General features: G+C 42.7%; 1 protein-coding gene across 1 annotated transcript; it reads left to right on the forward strand.

The window, feature by feature from the left end:
* Positions 1 to 563: 563 nt before the first annotated feature.
* On the forward strand, positions 564 to 6,309 carry gpr205a (lysophosphatidic acid receptor 6). Its single transcript, XM_006641911.3, has 2 exons — positions 564 to 2,804; positions 4,877 to 6,309. The coding sequence occupies exon 2, from the start codon at positions 5,048 to 5,050 to the stop codon at positions 5,996 to 5,998; it is 951 nt and encodes a 316-aa protein (XP_006641974.2). The 5' UTR covers positions 564 to 2,804; positions 4,877 to 5,047; the 3' UTR covers positions 5,999 to 6,309.
* Positions 6,310 to 10,032: the final 3,723 nt, after the last annotated feature.

Here is a 10,032-nt window from a genome sequence, read left to right on the forward strand (position 1 = left end):
CTGAAATGTTCAGAACCTTATCTGTGCGATTTGTAGCAGCCGCCAAAAAAAAGATAAGGTCTTGGCAATGCCTTTTTTACAGTTTCTTCATGGAGGGCCCCATTCTTTGTGCTGTTTCCCTACTGTATATGGAGTGGGAAATAACAGTACCTAATTAATTTGGTTTCCAGACAAACTTTGTCACCAGTTTATGCAGCTACTGTAGATAATGAAGTGGAAAAATCATCATCTTAAAGGTTACAGCATACCTACCTGGCATTTCAGACCATCTTCATTTTATCAGGAGCACAGAGCGCCAGCAGCTACTCCAGCTGTGCTATTGTGTTGCTAATTATGACAGGGCTGTAGTCCAGAACCTAAACCCAATCCCTGCTGTTGTCTCCACAGATTATTTCTGCTTGATGAGAAGATAGTCACTTCCATACAAGAGGTGCTGATGTAAAGTTTGTGGGGTTTAAGCCTCCGTTAAAAAGGGAGCTGAAAGGGTATTTTTATATTTAGGGGTTAGAAAGAATCAGCATTGATGAGTGCATTTCAAACCACAATGAAAGTAAAAAAATACACAGTAACTTGTAAAACCTCCAATTTACATCACACAACAGACTAAAGTTCCAAGTATTCTGCGATTCAGGCAACAAAACATCCGGTGAGGTGAAGCGGCCCTGTTACATTGTAAACAAGCAGGCTTGTGAAAACACCTCTTTTAATCCAATAGAAATATTGCTCTCGATATCGAGAGCAAAAAAACTTTGCTGACAAATACAACTCAGGTGAGTAGCTGCGTCAGGATGCGTGGCTGCAAAGGAACAACAACCGAAACGTTGCGTTTTCTTTCTTCTCTTTTCAGCATGGAATAAACCTGTTAACTTGTTACTTGTGAATTCTGCATGCAGATCACGTTGGAACATTTCTGTGGCGAAGTGTCTGTTGCACAGCCTGTACTTATTCGCTCGTATGTCACAGTACACTAGTCATCACAGGGACTAGTGAGCAGGAAGGGCCGTTTCCCGTCGCAATTCGCACGAACTCTCCCTCTTTCCCGTGCCGAGACCAGGGGATTCCAACAACACAGCGACCTACAGTACTTTCACGAAGTGCACGATTCCGTGCTTAATTTGAAATCTGTTCATTTTTTTTACCGCAGGAGAAAATGAACTTATCTTGTTACAGCGATTTAATAACCAGTCTGCGAAACTGGGACTGCAGTTCCTCTTTAAAACAGAAGTCGTCCCACTTTACAAAACCATCTTTAAGGGAGTGAAACGTTTGATATTGAGGGTAAAATAGCAGATAGTTGGCCTTTGCTGGCACACCAGTGCTGTTAACTGTAGGCCCACTCGAATGAAATGTCCCAAGTTTAGAGTTAACTGTCAAAACAGCTCCTGAACAACTGTTAGTAGCATACTCTCTTAGTATTGACAATGAACAAAATAAAATGGCAGTTAGATGATGATCTTAGGTTATAGAGGATCTGCATATTAATACATATTCTTCCTATATTGGCACTAGAACTACACTTCTATGAATTGGCTTCATTACTCTGCTCTCCTCCCCACTGAGAGCTGGTGTGTGGGGAGCGTTCTGGTGCACTATGGCTGCCGTTGCATCATCCAGGTGGGGCTGCACATTGGTGGTGGTGGAGGGGAGTCCCCATTACCTGTAAAGCGCTTTGAGTGGAGTGTCCAGAAAAGCACTATATAAATGTAAGCAATTAGAATTATTATAATCACTTACAAGCTTTTGAGCAGGAGTAGTTTGTGGTACAGGCAACATTTTGCAAACCCTATGATAACTCCAACATCAGCTGATAGCAACCTTTTGGGTGCGAATCTGAAACTGGTTTTGTTAATGATTCATATCTGCCCGGTTTCAATTGGTAAAAAGCTTTTTTACGAAGAAGATCTCATTTAAAAAAAAATATATGTTTGTCAGGCCAACAGTGTGATTGACACAGGACCACAGTGTTGGTTGCAAGTTAAATGGCTTAAATCTGTCCAGTATGTAGCTGCCTATCCGGTTTTCATCCATGGCCAGCTTCTAAAATGGAATCAACCCAAAAATCGTTACAATCAATATCAATTTCCTTTAAATCCTTACAGTCACTTCAAGGCTTGGAGGCCTAAATCATAGTACTGTAGTATTAAATGAGAAAGTCTGTCTCACTTAACAGCATCAAACAACACTTCCATTTATTAGTAAAAAAAGTACAGTACGCTTACTACAGTACATGACTGAGCCCATTGGTAAGGGTGGGTTGATATTTAAGTAATTAAATCTGATTCTGATTGCACCAGATTCACCTCACAGTCGCACCCCCCTGGGGTGCTCTGTTAGCTCAGCGAGGTCTGCAAAGGTGAAGGTAGGAGTGATTGACTAAGACAGTTTCTTCCATTACAGTCAAAACGGTTTCCGAAGTGCAAAAGACACTTACGGTCGTCCGACTGTTCTTTGGTTAAGTGTCAGTTTAGAGCGTGGGTGGCCTTTATGGTAAACGAAACACATGTACAAAAATAGACCAAACAAAAGGCAGGTAGAGTAGGTGGATGTAAATATCCCACACTTCTCTGCTGGCTTCCTGTGGTTTCGCATGTCTGCACACAAGCAGCATGGCTTCAAGGCTGAGCTCTTTCCAGAGAGGCGGTAGCAACGGGGTCTGAATGGAAGGGGAAAGTGAGAAGAAGCCAGAAGAAACGTGACCTGAGGCATTCTGGGACGGCGTTTTGTCACCGAAGTCACAGCACGGGTCTTCATCCTGTGGTCGGCTGCTAGTCGCCGTGAGCCTTCGTCGATGCCATTCATCCCCTGTAAGTACCAGCGTTTAAAGACCTTATCTACAGCGCGAACACTCAAATGCGAGATACCAGTCTCGGGACAGTGGCTGCAGGAACCTCGCTGTCATGTTCAAAGTTTCAAGTGGAACAAGCCGAGAGGAGCGATTCGCTCCGGGAGCTGAAGGAATTTAAACATACTTTCTAGGCCATCGCATACCATTGGACTCGTACCTGTGGTGTACCGTCGTTGCCAACATTACTGAAACCTGGAAAATCGTTGACACTTCAGATTAGGAGTATGCAAATTCCATCGGTAGCCTATCATAGGATAACGACATGTTAATAGTGTTAATAACCCAGTAGGAGTAACTGGTTCATACTAATGAGTAATTACATTTCTTGACAAAACTCAGACTGTTTTTGTGCTTTATTAATTGGACATCCACGTTAATGCTGTAGCTTGTTTTATATACAAATTGTCATGTGCAAATTCTGAAATTAAACCAAAATGACACTAGTAATTTAATAACACAGCTCTCCGTAGGAGTGCATACAGGTCATACTAAAAATACCCCCAGGTGTGACTAGAATAGTGCTTCAGGAGACGGATACATTTTGCTATTATATATTAATATATCTCAGAAACCTGGTCATTCTTATTGAGAAAATGTATGTCTATTCATTTGTAATGAAGAATTTAAACCCAGAAATACCTTCACTCTTGCAGGCAGTATTAGGCATTTACTTTATATGCACCCCCTTCCACAAAATGATGCACAAGTTTACCTTTACGGTTTTACACACTGTTTTCAATAAGAGTGGAAAAACATTAGGGTTCAAGATCTAGAAAACAAGCCTTGTCAGCTAAAACTATAATGAAACTATTGACCGTTGGTTCAGATATATCCATTTCTCAATTTATAAAGATCTTGTTAATTAATTTTAGGTAGTACTGTACAAAGCTGGGATTTTTATGCCTGTTTTTTGCAGTATGTTGCAGGGAATATCCTTCACAACTGATTGGAAAATGTCATTCTTATACCGTACTTCCTACAACACAGTCCAATGTGCCTGCATTCTTAGTATTTGAACACAGTTTGTTATTTCCATTTATCTAGTTTACTCCTGTACTAGGTGTTCCTACTTTGACAATGCGGTGCCCCGTTACGGTAAAAAAAAGTAATATATATCTGTCTGAATCTTAAATGCCTTTGTCCGTTAATGTTAACTTAGACTACTGACAAAGCAAGTCAAAAACTTTCTACCAAACAGGCTGCTCTCAAATCAGGTTGTAAAAATGAAATTCAGAACAGGTTTCAGAGTTCCAGTCAAAGTCTGAACGTTTTGACAGAAAAAGAGACTCAAAACACACGAGTGTGCTTCCTGCGGAACATATCCCAGGAACACTTTATATCAGTTGCGTACATTTTTCTTTAATGGGTTTCAATATTTCTATCAGTCTTGTTAGGTTGCCATTTACCATGAAGGAATATTTTGTATTTCTGTTTTATGTATGTTTTTTACATTTCATTTTTTGTTCATAAGAAGTGAAACTTTACAAAAAATAAAAAGCAAAAAGCAAAATGTTTAAATAAGTTTCTGTTTAAAAGCATCTGGACCTGGATTCAGCATAGGTCGTTACAAAGCAGTTATTTTTATCTATATGTGTAATCCAATTACGATGTAATTATATATAGCTATTATACTGATTCAGGCATTCCCCTGTCAAAGGTTAATTACATTCAAGAAATGCCAAATACAATATATTTAAGAAAAAATGATTTGGGTCACTTTTTTGTTTCTTTGTTTTTAAATCATGGAATGTTTGCACCCCTTTCAGTCTTCCCACTGATGAACAATTAAAGGAAAATAATGAGCTGAATACCTACAAGAGAGGAGGAAATCCTATAACACTCTTCAAAGGAAAGAAGCCAATCTCTCAACCTCTCCACTGTATTAATCAAACAAATATTCGAGACTTGGAGAAGCAGCACAGTGGCCCTGTACAACTGTGATACTTCCGGCTTTAGTTGTAAAAACAAGTGAGCCAAACAATCAAAGTAAACTGAGGAAAACTAATTATTTTTGTCTCTGTTCTATCTCAGGCCATTGCTTTGGAAATCCAAGAAACCGCACCAAAATAGCATTCATCTTCAATAAAGAGGCTCGATTGCCGGCAGAACCTTATAAAAAAAACATAGTGCTTCTACTCTGAAATTAGACGTAATCTTGAATTTCCCTTCACCCAAGACCCTTGGAGCTGTGAAAGCAAAGCCATGCCTGAGCCCGGAAATGTGTCGTGCAACCCAACTGCGGATTTCCAGATCTACCTCTTCCCTGTCGTCTACTCCCTGGTATTTGTGTTCGGGCTGATGGCCAATCTGGTCGCTCTCTACATATTCGTCTTCAAAATCCGCAACCGCTCCTGCTCAGATGTTTACATCATCAATCTGGCGGCGGTGGACGCCATATTCGTGTGCATCCTGCCCTGCCGGATTCACTACCACCTGAACCAGAACCGCTGGGTCTTTGGGGAGCTGGCCTGCCGCATCACCGGGACCTTGTATTTTACCAACATCTACGTCAGCATCGCGTTCCTGACCTGCATCTGCGTCGACCGCTACGTTGCGACCGTTCACCCCCACACGTACCTGAGGCTCAGGAAGACGTGGTACACCCTGCTGGTCAGTTCTTTCGTCTGGGCAGCGGCCATCACCACGATGTCCTGCCTCGTGCTGAGCGGGCCGGGGGACGTTGGCATGGGGCACAACGGCAGCTGCTTCGAGAACTTCTCCGAGGACGCCTGGGAGACCCGCATGACCGCCTACAACGTCTGCGCCCTGGTTTTCGGGTCGGTGATCCCCTTCGCCGTCATCATGGTCTGCTACCCGCTGGTGGCCCGCCGCATCACCCGGATCAGGACGGCCACCAGCCGCCGGGCCCTGCGGGTTATCTACGCCATCCTCGCCATCGCGCTCATCTGCTTCCTTCCCCACCACGTCACGCACCTCCTGCACCTGCTGGTGAGGAGGAACGTCATCCGGGACTGCGGCCTCTCGGACGCCATCTTCAAGATGCGCCGGGTGACCATGGCCATGCTGAGCTGCAACAGCTGCCTGGACCCCATTGTCTACTACTTTTCCACCCCCAAGTGCAAGTGGAGCTTCGTCAAGTGGTTCAGGCCTTCGAGAGCGCGGAGAGTCTACACCATCTACAGAGTAGACTGACAGCTGCCTCGGCACACAGACCGCACACAGGCTGGGACCAGCTCTCCTCCTGCTGCACGGCTGGATCCGGTATTGCACCCCGATGCATGGTTCACACAGAGATGGCACCATGGCCTGCAGCCACATCTGTGTGAGTCAGAGTAACGACAAAGCGCATTCTACAGTGATGTAACTTACACAACCTGCCTTTCTTTGCAACAGTTATGCCAAATATACCAAGATCTTTCAGGAGATCTTCAGTTACATGCGGACTTCTGTCCATTTTTGTTGTGATTTTAGCTGTGCATCCAGAGCAAATGTGAAAAAGAAGATGAAGATCTCGGAACACGCCATGAACTGGAGGTTTGCTCTACAGTAAAAAAGCTAAAAAAATTCAACCAAGACATATTGTTCGAACTTTTCCATCATAGTGATGGTTATTTTGTTAACTACTGCATGCGTGTTCTTAATGTAGTTATCATTTGGGGATCCCTTAAAAAAAAATAAAAAAGCAGCAGGCAAAATTATTGTCAGAAATGTTCTATTATTTCCGTACATCTGTATTAATAATATTATAATTTCCATACACTACACTGTTATAACCAGACAATTTAAATTAAGAGGAGAGAACTATTGTAACAGTTAGCCTCAACAGAATCCTCTAATTTGGTGCAGTTGAATTAAACGTTAAAATATTCTTAAATCCATATCGTCAGACATTTTATAGGTTTGTGTATACATAGATTTATTAACAGTATTAATGTTTCACACATTAAATCTGAACAACAGCCTTTAATTTTCACTTTTTTATCTCCTTAAGTTTCTATATACAGTAGATTTGGACTATTTGGGTGTATAATATTAGATTTTAGATATTTTTATGATATATTGCCCTAAAACCAATAACGTGGTCTCTTTTTCAAAAAGAACTGTGTTTCTGTCCAAATTAATTCAAGCACACATCAAGATACATGAAAGAACAGGGAACAGAACAGCAGGTTAAAGACAAATAAAGGACTGAGAAGCAGGATTTCTTTTTTGTTTGAAGTGGTGACAGCTTGTGAAAATTTGGGATAGTATTAAGAGGTTAAAAATCCAATGCATTTCTTACTTTACTATTGATAATATTATAATAAACATAAACAGTATTTTATTATCTTAACATATTAACATTTGCCAGGTCTAGTCAGGAGTAGCGAGTCTATTTTTAATAGTAAAACATGTTATACATTTAAATTAATCCCTCCACTGGGCACCAAGACACTGAAGGCCAACCGGATCTTAAAGGTTCACTCCTGATATTGAATGTTTAAAATGTCAAACTTTTTATATAAAGAGCAGCTGAAAGCTTTTGGGAGCTATAGGGTTGCAGAGCCAAACCTCAGACGCTATTTGTTTTGTTTTTATTTTTTTAATATTTTGCTGGAAGTGAAATCTATTTCATGTAGAGTAAGAAGCACATATAAGGAAGTGTGCCACTGGTTTTACATCACTACCCATCCAGACCCAACTCAATGCACAGCCTTCAGACAGTTATTAGTTTGGGTGAATTCTTCAACTTCACCTACAAAAGACATCCAAACATTTGGAAGCTTTGGATGACATGTATCTTATCCATGAACGAGTTCAGTGAGAGCATACCAACTGGGACATCGTTTGAATGAGTGAAATGAAAATATAATGACACTAACTGTTGGAATATGTACAATTTAATAGAAACTTTCCCTAAAAGGAACTGAAACTGACCAGCTGAGGCTTGGTTAAGCTTTCACCACGAGGCTCTGGAATCTGTGAAGGTTTCCCAGAAGGAAAAGCCCCTCATTTTCTAGACACAACACCTAGACATTGCCCTCCCTCCCTCCCAGAGCACCACAGTACTTACTCGCACTGCTTGTGAAGAAAGCACACAGTTCTTTCATAAAGTAATGAATTACCACTTTAAAAGCACAACTGTCAAGCCACTGTCTTTAGCAAACGACAACAGCTCATGTTAGTTATGAACAGGAAGCCCCTCACTTCACAATGCAAGAAAATCACTGCCTAACCTGTTCAGCCATCACCTGCTAGTGTGAATTTCCATATGGGTGTCAAGGGCCACTATTATAGTTCAGATAAACTGTCTTTGGCTTTAATATCACAACAACGTAGTATATCCAAGTGTACAGTCATGGGGATTGTAGCTACAGTATGAGCAGAGATGTGAAAAAACACAAATGTCTGTTCCAGCTTGGGTGGGTACAGCATAAATAACTGGTGGCAGGATGTCAAAAAAGGTTATTTCAAACCTTTTTTAAGATAGTAAATCATAAGCACTCTTTTCTGATATGCCAGCAGCCATATCACCTTACAATTCACAACCGGTAGCCCCACTGAAGCTCAGCAGGTGTGAGCCTGGTCAGTACCTGGATGGGAGACCTCCTGGGAAAAACTAAGGTTGCTGCTGGAAGAGGTGTCAGTGGGGCCAGCAAGGGGGCGCTCACCCTGCGGTCCATGTGGGTCCTAATGCCCCAGTATAGTGACGGGGACACGAGACTGCAAAAAGGCGCCGTCCTTCAGATGAGATGTAAAACTGAGGTCCTGACTCTCCCTGGTCATTAAAAATTCTAGGGCATTTCTCAAAAAGAGGAGGGGTGTAACCCCGGTGTCCTGGCCAAATTTCCCACCGGCCTTAACAATCATAGCCTCCTAATAATCCCCATCTCTGAACTGGCTTCATCACTCTGCTCTCCTCCCCACTGAGAGCTGGTGTGTGGGGAGGGTACTGGTGCACTCTGGCTGCTGTCACATCATCCAGGGGGGGCTGCACACTGGTGGCGGTGGAGGGGATCCCCATTACCTGTAAAGGGCTTGAGTAGAGTGTCCAGAAAAGAGCTATATAATTGTAAAGAATTATTATGAATTATTATTTTCAAATTGCCAGGCTTCAGTTGGAGTGCGGGGGGGGCTGAGCTCCTGGGATATCCTTTGCATCTGCAGAAGAAAGACAACTAAGACTGGTTACGCTAGAGTTTACAAAAAGAAGTTTCTCTAGCAGCTGAATTGACATCCGGAAGAGCAGACCACTGGTGACACAAACCACCCACTAACCCACGTCCATTGTTAAAATTAGAAAAAGAGCTGTGGCCAGCACAGAGCATATTTCAAAGAGAAACTACTGTCAGTTCTAGGTCACAGGTTGTTCTGCAATGCATACTTTTCCAAATTAGTCCATTTGTTTTTTTTGCCGTTTTCATGATTATTTAATTGTTTTTTCAATTCACGAAGAACAGCACTACCCAATAAGAAAGCATGTTTAAGAAAGAGTCACCTTCATACATCAATGGCAAGACTGCCCTTTCGGAGAACTGAGGTATTAGACCTGCACTGACCGACATAAAATTTGGCTGGGACAAAAGCAACAATATTACCCAATGTCTCCACATCAACCTCACAGTGAAGAACAATGACCACAACTGACTCCTACAGCTTAATAGGCTTCTGGCAATATTTTAATAGCCTTCTTAGCAAAATTGCACTTACCCCAAACAGCTATTTATTTACAAGTTTCATGTCATTTGCCAAACCGCTTTATACCATACGGTGTCGCGGACAGCCGGAGCCTGCCCGGCCAGCAACGAGCGCAAGGCAGGGTACACCCTGGACAGGACGCCAGTCCATCGCAGGGCAAGTATAAGCTGACTGTACATGGGGGATAATTTGAAGGCCACGGTAAAGGTCGTGTCCCAGACACCGGGATAACTCCCTACTCTTATCGAGAAATGCCCGGGGATCTTTGATGACCACTGAGAGTCAGGACCTCGGTTTAACGTCTCATCCGAAAGACGGAGCCCACTACAGTATAGCGTCCCCACCACTATACTGGGGTATTAGGACCCACACAGACCGTAGGGTGAGCACCCCCCGCTGGTCCCACTAACACCACTTCCAGCATAGCTTCCCAGGAGGTCTCCCATCCAGGTACTGACCAGGCTCAACCCTGCTGAGCTTCACTGGGGTGCCAGTTGAGAGCTGCAGGGTGATATGGCTGCTGGCTTAACAAGTTTCATATACGGAAA

The sequence above is a fragment of the Lepisosteus oculatus genome, chromosome 25, assembly GCF_040954835.1.
Source record: "Lepisosteus oculatus isolate fLepOcu1 chromosome 25, fLepOcu1.hap2, whole genome shotgun sequence".
NCBI lineage: Eukaryota > Metazoa > Chordata > Actinopteri > Semionotiformes > Lepisosteidae > Lepisosteus > Lepisosteus oculatus.